Below are 17,671 nucleotides of genomic sequence, written 5' to 3'. Positions count from 1 at the left end.
AAACTTGATGATAAAGATATTGAATGATGACTTATCGGATAACATCCTTTTCAGGTGTTTAGTAAGCACCATCATGGGTTATTTGAAACTTGCAAGGCTATGGTTTACCATTTTCAAAAACTATATCTATTACCAGTAGGAATAAATCAGTATAAAACATAAATTGATAAAATTGCTTATCAACCACAGATCTATGCCGTACATTCTATTAATGTGACTTAATGGCATTTACGCAAAGGATATAGCCAATTATTTTACATCTTCTTCAGATAACTCAATGGCATAACTGCAAACTTTGATAAAAAAGTGTAGCTTTAGTTTTGAATAAAAAATTATCAAAAGCACATTCATACATAATTCCCAACTTACTTCGAAACTGAATACTACTATTAAACTGCATTGGTACTACATGCAAGTTGGAAAATTACATTCCATTAGTAACATCATTCTAAGCATTCCTATTTATATTATTAATTAAAACATTTTATAGTACCTGATATGAGACAATCCCTCACATTGTTACAATACACTAATAGCCATTGGTATCAATTATATAAGATATTTGGTGAATCAAAATATATTTCAAACGTACCATAAAGTGCCTAAAATAAGAAAGATTTGGTAAAAACAGTTCAATACTGGACAATTTCATTGAGACAAGTCATTCTTGTTTTTTTTTTTTTTTTTTTTTTTTTTTCTTTTTTTAAATATTTCATATATTGTATTCGTATTTCTTGTTGTAATTTTAGTTACTTTGTATATCGGTTTTATTTGTATGTATACCATATTAATGTGCAATGTTTTACATGTTTTTAATTGTATAGACAGGGCCCCTTGGAAGAGCAATACTCGTTATTGAAAGGGCCACCCTGTATAAAGAAGACTTGAATAAATAAATAAATAAATAAATTCAAAAGAGACACATGCAATGGACAAGTACGGGAAGACTTAACCTGAGAGGTACTATAAAATCAAGGTGTCTTTTAGATACTTGAAAAATATCAGTGGTATTCAGAATTACGAGGCACCATATAGATACGATCATTACGAAGTATTGTTTGTACTACAATGCTAGCTCACAGAGCGACATTTTGTGATTAAAAATTCTACTGCGGTGGTAATTAAAAATGAATTTAAAAAAAAAGGACATTCATTTGATACAGGCAGAAAGAGCAACTCAGTTGATTGATCACAATAAGCCTGTCCTCATCAGACCGAAGTTGCAAAATAACCCGCTATTTTCAGACTCTGAATATTTTCCTGAAGCCAGACCGATACGCTCATCACAAATTAGCCAAATAGAAGACTATTCTGGAAACAAGATCAAGATTTCTTGGGATATGTTCTTGACCAAATGGCCCGCTAATTGCAACGGCGGGCTGATGCGGACGCAAATCAGTTGGCAAATTTGAGATCGGCTTAGTTGAAATAGCGGGTTATTTTGCAACTTTCGGTCTGAGGAAAACAGGCTTATTTGGATCATTCCACACAAAACAATGATACACCAAACTTAGAAATGAGAGAATACACCAGGTTTTTAAACAAAAGTGATGACATTGAATAAAAAAACCAACCCCCTATCAAAAGGGTAAAATAAATGCTTCATGATTAATTGAAAGTAATCATATTTGTAGTTCAAAACAAAAAAAGATACTTTTCAGACTGCCTATAAAGTAACAAAATATAAATCAAATAAATAAATATATATACACTCAATATGGTACACTATAACCTAGTTACATGTTTACACTTTCAATGTACATAATACCCTGTACATATTTGCAGAAAAATAAAAATAGAATTGTTTTATGGATTGGAGGATACTGCTCCAGACGTAGCGGCCACTTCTGCTCTCTTGATCTCTGTCGTGATCTGAGTTAAGTCCATGATGAACATCTGGATCTGTAGGAAGCAAAAACAACAAAAAATACAGTGAGACATTGCTCAACAGTTTCATCTGGATGGAAGAGGTCTATGACAGATCCAACTAATTTACGGCCACGGCAGCCATCGGGCGATGAAAGAACTTAATTCAATTTAATTCAATTTAGGAACTTTATACTAATCTTGATCTAAAGAGACACGAACGAACGGATGAACCTGAGTGACAATTTCAGGTTTTAAGTCCAGACACCAGTTTTCAGACATTTAAGACAAGGTGATCGCCAAAACGACATTCTTCAGCGACCAGAAGACTAGCAGCTACTTTCAGTCTGCCAAGCAGACTGGAAGCAATTGGTAAAACTTGATTATGAATTACATAAGAATTGGGTACCGTATATTGTGAGGTTTCGATATCATCAAAATGATACAAAATTAAGTCAATCTTTTTGAAAACCACATACAATGCACACATAAAGGTTAAAATGGGACTACACGGACAAGTGGCATTAATGTTTAGTCCACACTTTTCAGCTATTTCTCGTAATATTTTGCTGACAGTTGAGAAGCTATCTCACTTTTCAAGCCGGCAGTATAATGATACTCATTCATACTGCCGTCAAAAGAATTAAAAAGCACATAACTTTACTAGAACTCAACTTTCTTGTTTACAGACAATCAGATCGAATACCGGTACAATATCTCATGGAGTAACAATAGTTTACCTTTGTTAGCTGTTCTAACGTGTTCTCTGTTCCCAATGAGGTTTTGGCATGCCTTTCGACTAGCTGGAATAGATTGTGGGTTGCCCTGGAAAGTAAAACAGTACGGTAACCATATTAAATTCATATCACAAACATGAAATCGTAATGAATATAAAAATAGTAATGCTGTAATAGCTTTTCATATTGCTCTACATACATGTATATTACAGCTCTTATAATGTAGGATATTATAAAAGCAAATAGTTTTTGCCGGAAAGGGTTGTGCTCAATTGTCTATTAAAAATAATGCAAACCATAATAGCTAACAGTATCACTTTCATACAAACTAAATATACCCCCCCCCACCCAAAAAATAAGAAATAATAATGAATAAATACATCAATAAAATTGAATACACATTCAAGTGATACAGAATATATATTCAAGTTACAATATGAAAAGCCTATTATTTTGTTATTGCTAATAAAATCATTTTTAATTCAGATTTATCTATGATTTCATGTCATTTTACCATTAATTCAATTTTAATATTTTATAATACTTTTTAATATTTATTACACCATCTGAATGAAATTTGTATTGCATTTTATCACAGTTTTCCCTGTTACAGTTAATTGAATTCCCCTATCTGTATACATTTTATTTTATTTGTTTTGATTTAAACATTTACTCAATTTTGCTAGCAATACTTTATATCATGTAATTTTTTTTCCTTTAATACCGCTTTGATGTTTTGATGTAAACATTTATTCATTTATATATATATATATATATATATATATATATTTCTTTTTCTTCTCCCATTTGCTATGTTTTCTTTATATATATATATATATATATATATATAAATATGGATTTGGATGTAAACTTGCATTTTTAGTCTTTGGACTTTTTGACAAGTCATGAATAAAACCTAATTTGAATCTTGAATCTTGAAATAAGCCAATTACATTGATATAAAATGTAATACATTTTTTGGCCATTGATATGCTACATGCATTTATATGTATATTACACACATTGCTGTTGCTTTCCAGCTGTCAAATATTACTTGTAAATCTGATATATGAAGAAACACATATTGAAAGGGCATATCATTCCCCACTGCCTCTTTTCATCCAAGTAAATCAAATTCTTACTTGACAGAAATGTTCTTGGATAGAATGAGCATAAAATCAAATTGGTATCACTCTCATACACTAATCTGTTTTAAACTTCTATACTTACATCTTTATTCTTCCAAGCAGAAGTGTCTTCTTGGCAGCTGTGTTTTTGATGTGGGTCCAGACGGATTCCCTGTGAAGACAGATAAAATGGGTACATTAAAGGTATAGGCCAGTTTGTGGAAACGCCCCCCCCCCCCCCCTCTCAAAAAATGAAATGGCAGCTTATTACTAATCATGTGAAAGAATATGTTTTGATTAAAACGTGATACAAATTTTGCCGGGAAACCGCCTACTAATTGATATATTTGGTAAATATACATGTACATCTTTCTGTGTACAGTGCTTGTAGCTTTACTCAGATTGGGCCAAATTTCTTATCATGTTGATGATTCCAGAACCTTGCAGTACACACCAATACTTACATGTATATGCTAGATGATCAACCTTTTGATTGATTCCAGGTTTCTTTCACGATGCAATCGTTAACTGGTCTATACCTTTAATCAGGGCCTTATTTCATTAAACCTGTTATCAATCACAAGTTGCTATAACTGTTATAAGCTATACTGAAATCATGGTATTTGATTGGCTGAGAGCTAATTTGTCATTGAATTTAAGCATTTGTTATTGATATCAGGTTTCATGAGACAGGGCCCAGATAGCCAAAGGCTATGAAATCATTACAAAGTACATGACACATGCAATCATTTGCTTTTGATACCAAGTTCATACAGCACACTGCATTTGACCCTAGTACCTTCTCATCTCATTATAGCCATTCCACATTAGCTATCATTTCAAACAATCAAAATGACTCTAGGACAACTACTTCCAACCTTCCTGTGGACATCCCCTCCCCCCCCCCCCCCCACCCCCACCCCAGGAAAACTACCACATATAACAACTACTCCCCTTACAGGACTATTCCCAACCCGTCTAAGACATTACCCCCAGGATGACTACATAGACCACCCTCTTATAAATTATCCCTAATGTCTTTGTCTGAATTAAGTGGTTAATATTAAAAGAGGTTAGTTGTTTGAGAGGGTAGCAGTCTCAGTATGGAACACAACCATAAACCTCTTCATTTTTAAGGATTTTTGTTAAGAAAGCAACACCTCTCATTCCATGGTTGTCTGAAGAACTTCACAGTTTATAAAAATTCAAATATACTTGTATTTTCGCTTTTGAATATATTTATTTTAAGATTACAAATGGCTCTCCATAATGTTTAAGTCTTACCTAGAGTTAAGTTCGACTTAGGATATTTGTGAAACACCCCCCAGAACTCTTACCATTTGACAGCTTCACTCTGTGCCCTGTCTAATCGGGTTTGCAATGTTGCTAGCTGATTGTTGTAATGTAGAATGTCGTTGTTCTTCTCCTCCGTAAACTTCCCCAGTCTGGCCTTCTCTTTCTCCACTGCGTCCTGAGTGCTGTTAGCTTTCTCTACAAGATCCTGCAAGAGATTATACAAATGTCAGAGCTGTGAAAGACTAAGGAAATACAGCCAAACATACTTTTTAGTGATCACCTGCATAAAAAAGACCACCTGTATAGCAACCATGTTGTTTGTTTCCCTTGATATGAACAGCATTTCTCATAAAAACAGACATAAAAGAAACCATGCAGGGGGGTGTTTCACAAAGCTCTTAAGTCTGACCTAACTCTAAGTTAGACTTAAACATTATGGAGAGCCATTTGCAGCCTTAGAATAAAATATATTCAAAAGAAAAAATTCAAGTATTTTAGACTTTTATAAATTCCACATCAAGAACATAAAATCTCCTTGATCAAATAAAATATGAATGATTTGAATCAACATGTTATGCCTTTAAAAAAACTTTTACAAAATATTTTCATAGATGCTAACAGCTTTCCATAATTGTCAGACTTAGAGATAAGTTCAACTCTTTGTGAAACACCCCCCTGTTCCCAAAGACAACCTTCCTAGGTTTGGCATCACCTGCTCCTATGACAATTGCTCCGTGTCAATTTTCTTCAATAACCAAATTCTTAACTTTGACCCTGGATCCAACACTATACCTTACCCTAACCTGAAACCTAACCTAAAACTCAACTGTAACCCTAACCCTATGCTTCTGACAAAATAAATCAGGGAGAGATTGTCACCGGAGCAAATGTCAGGTCACCCCTACCCACATACTGTACAGGCCATATGTTGTATTTCCCATATATGCCTTTTTTTAAACAGGTTTCACTGTAACATATAGTTCATATCAGATTGATCAATATACCAGCTTTATCAGAAGATGAATAATTCATGGTAAATAATCAATCTTGCAAAAATGCCAAATCTATAATTATGAGTCTATCTGATGCAGCACTACAGGGTATGTCTATAGCGACCGCCCAAAGGAAACACAAAAAGTGGCCTTTGTAGACAGTTGGTCTTTGTAGACAGGTTTCTTTAGTACATGTTTCAATGAGAAACCATTTTCAAGGGAAACAACAAATGTGACCTTTGTAGACAGGTGGTCTTTGTAGACAGGTGGTCACTAAAGCAGGTTTGACTGTATATATGCAAGAATATCATGTACATGTACTTCCTCCTTTAAATAATGAAATAAAATTATGTAAATACAGTACTGCAGGGGTGATAGTGAGCACTAAAAAAAATAGGTTTTTTGTTTTCCCCTCAACTACGCCCCCCTTGAGTAAAAAAAAAGAGGATTCGCGGGGGAAAAATGGCATCTAACATTATTCCCCCCTTTCGAGTAAGAAAATTGGGAAAAAAATATGGCAAAATAGAGAAAATAAGAGGGAAATCGGGAAAATCAGGATAAAATGGGAAAGAAAAAAAAAATTGGTAAAAAAAAAAAATCAGTTTTTTTTTCTTTTTCTATTAAATCGGGAAGAAGAAAAAAATCGGGAAAAATTAAAAAAAAACGAGAAACCGATTTAAATCGGGTTTTTATCAGGCCTGGTACTGTGATTAAAACAAAGTAAATGAAAAATATAATCACTATTCACATTGGCAACCTATAAAAGGAAGATGAGTTGAAAACAAGACAGGGTAACTACTATTATTTGATCTCCTTACTCTGTGTGTTGCAACTAGAGTCTCGTGTCTGGCGATGACTTCCCTGATCTCGTGAAACTCGTCGGCTGATTCCAGAGTTCTTTCCAGGAAGCGATGAAAGAGTTTGTGTTTGTTGAGACGCTGCATGAGTTTATCCTTCTGACCCTGGAGATCACCCTTCTCGTCCATTAATCTGTCAAGTGGAAGTGAATTCGAGGAAGCCTTATTTACAAGTGACACAGTAAAAAAAAAAGAAGCCTGTAATAGTTCCAAAATGTGACTCATCCTTTCACACATCAATTAGACAAGTAAAATAAGGGAGGGTAACCCCCCCCCCCAAAAAACAAAAAAAAAAAAAAAAAATTCAATCAGGCAGCTAAAGGGGAGGGGTAGGTGGGAGAGAGAGGGGGAGGGAGAGAGAGGAGGGGAGGGAGAGAGAGGAGGGAAGGGGGAGGGAGGAGGGCAGGGGGGGAGAAGGGGAGGTGTAGGGAGAGAGAGAGGGGAGGAGAGAGGGCTAGAGAGAGGTAGACGTACAGAGACAAAGAGAAATATCAGAGACAGATAAGGGGGAGGGGTTGAAATAGATCATGCAAGAGATGAAAACTGGAGCAAGATGGATACAGATGGAAAGGAAGACAATAAGAAGGGGCACAAAGGAAATACAGATAAAGCAAAGAAGAAAAAAAGGGAATTCTAAGGATTCTAAGGAGTATATAGGGGAGAGAAAAAGACATTAAACATAAAAACTGACTAATACCATCACAAGAAAGTTGTATATGGGACTACATGGTGTTAGCCTGCTTACCTTGATTTTCTTGTCTTTCTATGATCATTACTCAGCCATTATACTACCAAAATTGTTTGGCAAATGACATTTATTTGTAATCTTGAACATTCAGTGTAAGTTTTCATTTGATTCTGTGAGAATTCATTTTCATCTTACCAGAACTCAAGTTTATCTTTAAGCTCAAAAACATTCCAGCAGTCATAAAACTAAATTCCACTAGCTTTAGTGATTATAATGGGAGTGCTGGTTTACCTTGAGATTTCCTTGTCTTTGGTTTTCTTCAAATCTCTTTCATCATGTGCCTTCTTCACTGCTCTTCCTCGCTTTGAATCGTTTTCCTAAAATCAAATATATATAGCAATCATCATGTTAATAAGATGAATTAATTAAGCAAAATAGAATCATGCATGCACGATACAAGTGCAGAAATGGATAAATGCTTTGGGGTAATGATATCAATATTACATTATTGGTGAAAATTAATAATTAACGACCTCCACAACTATAAATCCTAGATCTACAGGTGGACAATTTCATAATCATACAAATATATACATTCGATTGTATCTTGTATCGATTTGCAAAAAATACACAGCTAATGTCAACCTGGACAGAAAGATTATTTCAATGGATAAAAGCAGTCTTTATACAGATAGTTGTTACAGGCCTTATTAATTTAATATTTTTAGGGCAAGGACACTTTTCTGTAGGGCACATTCCTATATTACAGCACAAATAGGAAGAATTGGAAAGGGCACACAAAATCTCCAAGGCCAATGAGAGGGGCATTGAGGCCAGTCAAAAAGGGCATCCACGGCCATGGCCTTGGTGGCCTTGGATTAATTTAAGCCCTGTTGTTAGACTATGTGTGTGTGGTGGTTATTTTACCTGACTGCTAAGAAAGCATGAATGCTTGTTAGTAAGCAACCAGAGGACCGACTGCTTTACATGTAGGTCCTCTCGAGGGACCTGGTAATGAGGATTAATGCCTTACCAAAGGGCACTAGCACATCAAATTGGTTCCGAACCCGGGTCGCCGGAATACGAGACCACTGCTCTTCCAACTGAGCTATCGGATTTATATATATATATATATATATATATGATGGTCAGGACAGTAGATTACCCTTTAGCATGATGGTAAAGTTGCTTACAGATGAAACTTACTTTTAAGAACTTGTCAAACTTGAGTAGTGACTCTTTGAGTTGATATTCCTTTCTTTCCAGCTCTTCTCTTCTCTGTTGCAGACTCTCCATTTTCATTTGAAATTCCTTGATTGAAACGTAGAACATAGTTAAATATATGTATTGCTACAGGTTCTCTGGATCTCTAACATAAACTCTTTTCCAGCCCCTGGAAACAATATCCTTTCTACTTCTGAACAAACAACCATCATTTTTTTACCATTCTCATCATCAGTTTTAGCAAATACCAAACTACTGATATTGACTACCCCATTGCCAACTGGAACTTGTTAGTTCCTGTATTAGGGCATATGAGAATAACAGAATTCAGTATTGGATGGATTCATTCTTCGAATGTGAATGTTGTAAATCTAAAAATCACCTTGTCTATGTTCAAGCATACACTCCTGCTCCTTTTTTTCATTCATGAACTGAAATACATTGTAGATACACATACATGTATCATATGGGACATACATGTCATATGGGACATACAGGACAGAATCGGGTTAAAGCACTGATACCATAGCCAGCAGAGCCAGGGTAATATTAGAGTGCTTTGAGCACCTTATGTGGCGGATATGTCTGCTGCTTGACAATTTCCAATATATTCATTAATATTGATTATTATTATTATTATTATCATTATCATTATTATTATATTATTGTCTGTTGTCTCATGTTAGCACACAATCTCCTCCCTCCCCAAATAGCAGTAATCAATCATGGAAGAATCCTGAATCGATGAACAGGCTTAGACCTACAACATCGTAAGGTACATGTAAGTATTAAAAACTGACCTCTTTCTGTGCTGCCAATGCCTGTTCCACCTCAGACATTTCTCTCCTCTTCTCAAGAAGTCTGGTAGCGGGAGTAAGATGGTCATCCTCCCTCTCAGGCATCTTCCTGTTATGGACAATTCAAATTAAAGAATAATATTAAAAGGGTTATAATTATAAACATACATTTTGTCAAAGATATAGTCTAGGGTAAGGGTTTGGGATACACATGGGCTTTAAGTTAGGTGTATGGTCCTTGTTAGTGTTAGGCTCAGGGTTAAAGTTTAAAAAAAATCGCTAGTGTTAGAAACTGACTAGAACTTAATTAGAAGCCATTATCATCAGAGCATTCTTCTTTTTCTTCTTCTTCAGGTTACATCTGCCTCCTTTAGCTTTGAATATTCTTGCAAACGTTAACAGAGATGCCAACCTCTAGACACAAAAAAACAGACTGAGTATCCTAAAAAAATCAGATTTTGGAGAGAAAAATCAGATTTTCATGAAAACTCGACACTACCAATGGCCGTTTGGCCCCGGGCCAGTAAAATGTGATACTGGTACGTACAGTCAAGTGAAATGTTTGCTCTTTCATTAAAATTTTAAAAGAAAATTGTAAAGCAAAGTTTTTGTTGGGGCTGCGGGGTTTACTTGTTCATGTTTTAATGCGATTCTGAGGTTTTTATGGGAATTTTTTAAAAAAAATTAAAAAATTTTAAAAAAAATTTTTAAAAAAAATGAAAAATCATATTTTAAGAGTTGATATCGTATTATCGTATTCCACTCTTATTATCGTACTAAATACGATTAAATCGTACTGGTTGGCGCCTCTGGGTTAAGCCTTTTGTCATACAACTTCTTCTTTTTTTCTCAACAAGTTGTCCACCCATCCCCTACATTATTTTTCATGAAATTTGAGTGAGCAAGATGAAGATCTGCTTTACAGAGCTTTCATTACTCAATCCCTAAAATAGCACAATTCTTTATTTCTATAAATATTGTATTACACATTCTATTACAAGGGCATCTGTACCAGGCCTTGACTGTCTTCTCTAGAATTAGAGTTTGGAGTAAAAGTATTACCACACATGCTGCAATGTGTGTCTAGAGACTAGACAATTTGGTTGTCCGGGTAGGTCCTAGATGATTTCAAACAAGAGACTAAATAAATTGAACAAGTCGCAGGCCATATTTTCATGAATCTTTCATTTCAAAAGGAATCCAGAGTCAAAATCATCAGAATCATGTGGACACAATCAAGATTTGGTTTAGAACTCAACATGATAAAGTGCTGTAGAACTTAGTTAGAAGGCATGTTTTTAAAATGTATTTGAAGTCATCATTAACATGATTGATTGACCAAGCATTGACTCAATCTAGACTCTAGTCTGTCTCTAGATCTCATGATCTAGACTTTAAGTTTAAGTTAACACAGTTTATCTGTTCCAACAAAACATCAACAAATCTCATTTCTCATAAACAAAGTCTTCACATTTGACTGAACTTTTGAAGACTAGACTCTGAAGGAGTGAAGGAGTGAAAAGTGGACCTGGTGAAGGAGTGAATGTGAATTTGAAAACAGTCGCACTTAATTGCACTGACAAGCAGTGAATTCAATTCATTTGCACTCTCTAAAAGCAAGATTAACAAAGATCTACAATTGTAACAATTGATATATTATGAGTGTTCATATCAATCAAGAAAAGACATGAAGTTGCTTCGCAATCGATGAGTTTACGAGTACGAGTCTGACTCAGCTCAGCTCAGTGACACAGCCAGGCCAGGCCCTGGCCCTGGCCCGGCACAGGCGCAGGAGCAGGCAGCAGAGCGGAGAACCAGAGGCAGAAGCAGAGCAGAATTCGCTATTCAATCATAAAATAGGACTACTTACACGAGGAGTTTGTCCTCAAACGTCGTCCTAAAGTATTCTTCCAAGCTTACTGCCATGATGCCCTTTCTTCTGTTTTACAACCGATAAGAAAATGTAATATTTGACATGGATAAATCCAACGTTTCAGCAAAAGACAAGGCGCCACAATACTCGGGTCAGCTCAGTGCTAGCTATGCATGCATAGACAATACGTTGTGTGTGCATGTGCAATTTGCATGCATAACGTACATACAGCTAGCTGTTCGTAGCGCTAGTTGTTGCCTGGGTTACGTTTGAAGATCCGAGAGAGGGCGCAGCTTCAAAACTTTATTCTTGATCATTGAAAAAAAGATCTCCCATAAAAGATAAGATAAGATATATTTATTCGTCTTTCTTTCAATTTTCACATAGAGCATAGCATTAGATCATTACACATTTACTATGCAAAAAAAAAGTTATGGCAATGATAAAAACTAAATAAGATCTGGCTATTTGTTTTTAGTCGATCAGTAGACTTCAACAATGATCACGGTCTGTAAACAAATAAGATAAAAGAAGATACCCTTAATAATTAAGATCTAACTATAACAAAATCCTCTAAAAACAAAGTGAACTGAAAGAAGGACGAGGAGACCCTGGAGCCTGGTCCCCTCTGGACCAAATAATTGGTTGGTATACATAAATAGGCAACGAGATAAACATGATAGGAGTACATATTTGTAACTACCTAAGGATACGTTAGTAAAAAAGGTGGTATAAGAAACAAGAATTGTACACACACAACAACAACCAAAATCGAGACTAGACAAGACGGGAGAAAAGAGAAATATGAGAAATATTAAAAGACTACAGCACATCGACAATAGGCACAGCACACAACGGGCACAAGACAACGGAGGGAGGGAATAAAAGGTTGACAATCTGAAAATATTCAGTTAGACACATAATATATCAAGAAGAAATTGTACAATTACTCTACAATTACAACTACTCCATGTAATATCGAGATTATGAAATATGAAATTACGATTCGGTATTTCTTACTGTTAAACTTTGTAAAATTATGTTATTGGAGTTTCTCCATTGATGAATGCAGGGGCAGCGATCGGGGGGGGGGGGTCGACCCCCCGAAAATTTGAAAATGTTCCCCCAAAATTTATAGCAAATACTGACTAGGGAATGATTGAACACGCTATGTAGCCCCACCCCCCCCCCCTATCTACTCACCAGGTGTGTATGTTCCGTATACTCATTTCTATGTGCGGCGCATTTAATCTTCAGCAATACTTAGTTATGATATTTTCTTTATGTACTACAATAATACATAGGCGCTATATTTAACATTTCCCATTCATTTATCCCAAACATTTCTTTAATAATTCAATTGCAAGACCGGTACTTAAATTTATATAAGAAAAAACGCATAGAACAGTCATTTTTTTTTTGTCAAGTTGACCCCATCAATTGGCCGCAATCAAACAATTCTTTGAATTGTATTTTTTGTTAACGTCTATTTCCCATAATATATATCTATTTTGTATTAAGTGCTTAAAAATGATTTGTTAATATCTCAAATAATAATAATAGCTCGTTCTTATATAGCACTTTTCAGGACCGGAGGCCCTCTAAAGGCGCTTTACAGATAACTTTATTATGTGGTTATATATTTTACTGTAATATTTAATTATTTATATTACGTTATTGCAGCAGAAATAAAATTCAGACAAACAAACAAAACCTTGAAGTAGGCAAAGACATAAATGAAGCAATGAAGCCTGGTCCAAACTAAAGCGTTGCGTCATAATGAAGTAGTAAGTTGGTATTCAAATTCCTTTCGTCTTATTGTCAATTCAATTGTTTAAATATTTCTACTACAATAGCAGCCAGCACCGTTCGTGTTTTTCTCACCTTTTTACAGATTCCGAACACGTTATAGGCCAACAGTTTGTTAACGCGTGATCATAATAGAGCGTCTTACCTCTTTGTAGGCCTATATCATGCGTTTAGAAAGTCATATCCGGTCACACCTAATGTGTTGAATAATAATACCAAAGAGTCCTTAGAGCCCCACTGGAGTACTTATAGCTACTTGCGCCCTCTATATAGCAAACAATGCCTAATCGGTGCCTGTTGGTCCCCCGTGATCCTCTTTTTCTTAATTGACGGCTGATTTGATGAGATAACCATCTGTCAGTGACCTTGCAGGGAGGTATACCCCCCCCCCTGACCAAACTAGTGTAGACGGGCTTTAAGGACTACCCCCATGGTTTTACCTCTAATCTACTCTCTAAGTTATCTTCTCGCCATTCAGACCATCACACCCAGCTGCAAAGTATGTTGCTTATACAATATCTTCTATCAATGGTGTATAGTATAGTATAGTATAGTATTTATTTTCCGTTTTAAAAACAAACATATAATACAAGTATATACATAGTGTAAATAAAACGGCTGGATAGCCCATATTCAGCTGTGCCAGGCACGTCACTGCTGGTCTTCCATGGGGTCCAGGAATCATATACATAAATATAAAATATGACGTACAATTATTTACTAAATTAAAGGGTATAAGAAAAGGTACAATACACAGTTATAAATGCTTAAACTCTACAAAATGGTAGTTGTGTGAAAGGACTACGAATGTCCACCCCCCCCCCCCTCCCGAGTCTGGAATAGGTCAATTTATTATCAAGGTCTGGGTGATTGGGCATGTGAGTAGAACAACGTTAATTCGCGCTTAAAACTATTCAGAGTTGAGGCATTTCTTACAATTAAAGGGAGATTATCATAAGCAATAGCTCCTCTATACTTAAAAGTTCTTTTCAAAAATCCATTATTAGGCTTAGGCGTATATAGTCTTCCGCCAAAGCGTAAGTGGTATTCGTGCACAGAGATACTAAAAAGGTCTGAAATGTAAACAGGGGTCATCTCATTAAGTGATTTAAACATATAAGTTAGCAAATGCTGATTTCTCCTGTCGTGTAACGATTCCCAGTTAAGGGCATTGTGAATTTCTAAATTGGGTATATGAGAGTCACGATTGATATGTAAAATCAAACGCCCAGCACGATTTTGGAGCTTTTGTAATCATTCAGTTAAATATTTGCAGGCCGAACCATATACAACATCTCCATAGTCGAAGTGGGGAAGAACAACTGCATTATATATTAGTTTTAATATAGATTCATTCAAGGTGCTTCTTAATCTACCAAGAAAGCTTACCATTTGTCCTATTTTTTTTACCATCTTATCAGTGTGAATATTCCATTTAATTTGCTCATCACAAATGACACCTAAGTACTTGACATTTTCCACTTGTTTAATTTTGGTCTGACAGAGGGTGACATTTAAGTTCTTTTCTTTTGACAACATGTATCGACTACCAATAAGCATACAAACTGTTTTTTCAAAATTTACACTAAGTCTATTTTCCTTCATCCACTGGTGTAAAATAAGTAGGTTACTGTTCAGAGTTGACTCAATTTGCGTACTGAGGTATCGGAGGAATATATCACTGTGTCGTCTGCATATAACTTTAGACTGCTTGATTTAATGTATTTGGCAAGATCATTAACGTATATTATGAATAAGAGGGGCCCTAAAAGCGACCCTTGCGGGACCCCGCATGATATAAATTTGGAAGATGAAAGAGAATGATTTACAAGGGTTTTACATGTTCTTCCATTCAAATAGCTATAAAACCAGTCACTCGACATATTTTTTATACCAATGTTATGCATTTTCTTCATAAGAATTTGATGGTCGACAGTGTCGAAAGCTTTTCGCAGGTCGATAAATATAGTACCTGTGTATTTAGACTCGTCCATGGCCTGAAGCCAATCATCTGTGACCTTTATTAGGGTAGATGTTGTCGAATGCTTAGGTCTGAATCCAGACTGTTCTCTACATAAAATATCATTTTTATGCAAGTAATCTAATAAACTGGTGTTGTACAATTCGTTCCAAAAAAAAAATTTCTTTTTCTGGGATCAGTATTTACATTTGAAAATTTATCAGTAAAATATTTGCGTTTCGCCTTTCGAATTTCAAATGTAACTATATTACGAAGATTTCTGTACTGTGACATCATATCACCATTCTTAGTCCTGAAAGCTTTATGCTTCATTTTGTCTCGATCTTTCATCAGCTTAAATATGTTCGAATTCATCAAGGGAGTATTACGTTGTTTTGACCTTTTCGTTCGAATAGGCATATGTTTATCAATTACATCGATTAAAAGTTTTTCCCATTTTCTAACAGCATCATCAATATTTTCGATGTCTTTAATTATTTCCCAAGGTTGATTTCTAAGGTCTGATTTGAATTTGTCGGTATCAAAGTTTTTGCAATTTCTAAATTGAATTGTACGTGAAAATGAAGTCGATTCGGATTTCAGAACCAGAAAGCTGATGGAATGATCGCTTAATCCATTATGAATGACACCGTGTGATTTAACTCTATGTGAATAATTGCTTAACATGTGGTCTACTAGAGTTGCGGACTGGTTAGTTACTCTTGTTGGTTCAGTCGTATTTATCTGCTCAAAAGCAAAGATATCGTTAATATCACCGTACATTCTGGTATGCGAGGAAGGTACCTGCAATAATATATCACAATTTACATCACCAACCAATATGCTATCTTTCTTCAAACTATCAATATATTGCAGAAATATTTCATACGCCTTCAGTACATCAATTGTAGAACTTGGTGGCCTATACCATGTAGTAACTAAGAGCGGTTTACAAATCTTTGAATGAACAACAACAGCGACGATTTCTAAATCGTTGAGAGAGTCATGATGTAAGATCTCCACTTTTAAGGATTTATGAACATAGAGGGCGACACCTCCACCTTGACGATTCCGGTCTTTTCGAATCGTGACATAATTTTCAATTGCTATCTCGTGGTCACTTACAGAGTTGTCAATCTTGGTCTCATTCATAGCAAATATATCAATACTATTATAAAATAACAGTGACTTTAATTCATCTAAATGCCTAATGAAACTGTTTACATTCAGCTGGGTTATCTTTAAACCCCTGCAATTAAGTTCTTCATATTTTAGATTACCCTGATTTATATCACTTGGTAAATTATTGAACTCTGGATTGGTCGTAGTTGTTAATGATTTCGAAGGTAGTTGTTCCACATTAGAAAAAGGCAGCTCTTGAAATAAGCATTTTGGACAATGCCAATTCTCAAAGGAGGTTGATAAGTTGTCGTAAACTTGAGGGGTTATTCCAACACAGCTAATGTGCAACCAGTTTGTACATACAATACAACGGAGACCTTTCTGATTCTTTTTTACGGTTTTCTTTTACAGCAGACACATGGGTATTTATACTTAACATTGACAAAGGACATCGTTATAAAAACAGTATGAAAACAAAAAAAACATAAACAAATCAAAAACGTCTTAATTCAAAAATTCAACAAAAAAAAAGAAGATAATTTATAAAGAAGACGAAGCTTGGGGTCGTGGGCTCGATGAGGTATAACGGTCGCCATCAACTCTTTGTAAAAATCTAGTGAAGGCTGCACAGTATACACAGTATACACAGTATACTGTCTTGTATAAAGTATAAAGTGAAACAAAATATTGAAATCATCTCCGATAATGTAATCACAATGTAGGGGTATATACCAATGTCTAAAAAAATTTGTATATTTTCGCTTTGAGATTTCCCTTTGTAGGTGCCCTTTTCCCTCCAAAAAGTGCCCTTTTTTATTGGTGCCCCCCCCCCCCCACACTTTGGAAGTCGCTCGGCCGCCCCTGTCTTTAATGTATGCCAGATGAGGGTACCTGTACATTTTTAATCCCCATTCTAAAACTATTATTAATCTTCAAACATAAGGGTACGCATCCATCTCTTATTTCCAAGCCATAGATGTGGAAGCTCGAATAATTATGAATCAAATTTCATTTAGTCTTGTTTTCTGTTGTGTTTTTATTGATTTTCTAATAATTCATTATAACTTGGCACTTGGGAGGTTCGTGCGGTTCCTAACAGTTACTGATCGATCCCTCACACTTTGAATATTGTGTTAGTTCATAGTTCATTTTATCTCTTCTTTCACAAACATTTATACATAAGATTTCGAAAAAGTAACAGGAACTGCAGATTATCAATATAACAAACATGATTGTAAGTGCAATATAAATATTCAACATTCAACTCTTGTCATTAACAAAAGAAGTTCTATAAAAAGTTACTTCTGTCAGATCGTGTTCTGT

General features: G+C 35.3%; 1 protein-coding gene across 1 annotated transcript; it reads right to left on the bottom strand.

Moving 5' to 3' along the window:
* Nucleotides 1-698: 698 nt before the first annotated feature.
* On the bottom strand, nucleotides 699-11,638 carry LOC578832 (coiled-coil domain-containing protein 42 homolog). Its single transcript, XM_778978.5, has 9 exons — nucleotides 11,455-11,638; nucleotides 9,588-9,693; nucleotides 8,770-8,874; nucleotides 7,855-7,940; nucleotides 6,837-7,008; nucleotides 5,068-5,231; nucleotides 3,834-3,902; nucleotides 2,607-2,691; nucleotides 699-1,902 (listed from the first exon to the last, which is right to left on the bottom strand). Exons 1-9 carry the CDS (start codon nucleotides 11,508-11,510, stop codon nucleotides 1,807-1,809), a joined length of 939 nt encoding a protein of 312 aa, XP_784071.3. The 5' UTR covers nucleotides 11,511-11,638; the 3' UTR covers nucleotides 699-1,806.
* Between the last annotated feature and the right edge of the window lie 6,033 nt (nucleotides 11,639-17,671).

This window comes from Strongylocentrotus purpuratus, unplaced genomic scaffold (genome assembly GCF_000002235.5).
Source record: "Strongylocentrotus purpuratus isolate Spur 01 unplaced genomic scaffold, Spur_5.0 spur5_scaffold_2, whole genome shotgun sequence".
NCBI lineage: Eukaryota > Metazoa > Echinodermata > Echinoidea > Camarodonta > Strongylocentrotidae > Strongylocentrotus > Strongylocentrotus purpuratus.
This window is presented reverse-complemented; position numbering and strand designations above follow the sequence as displayed.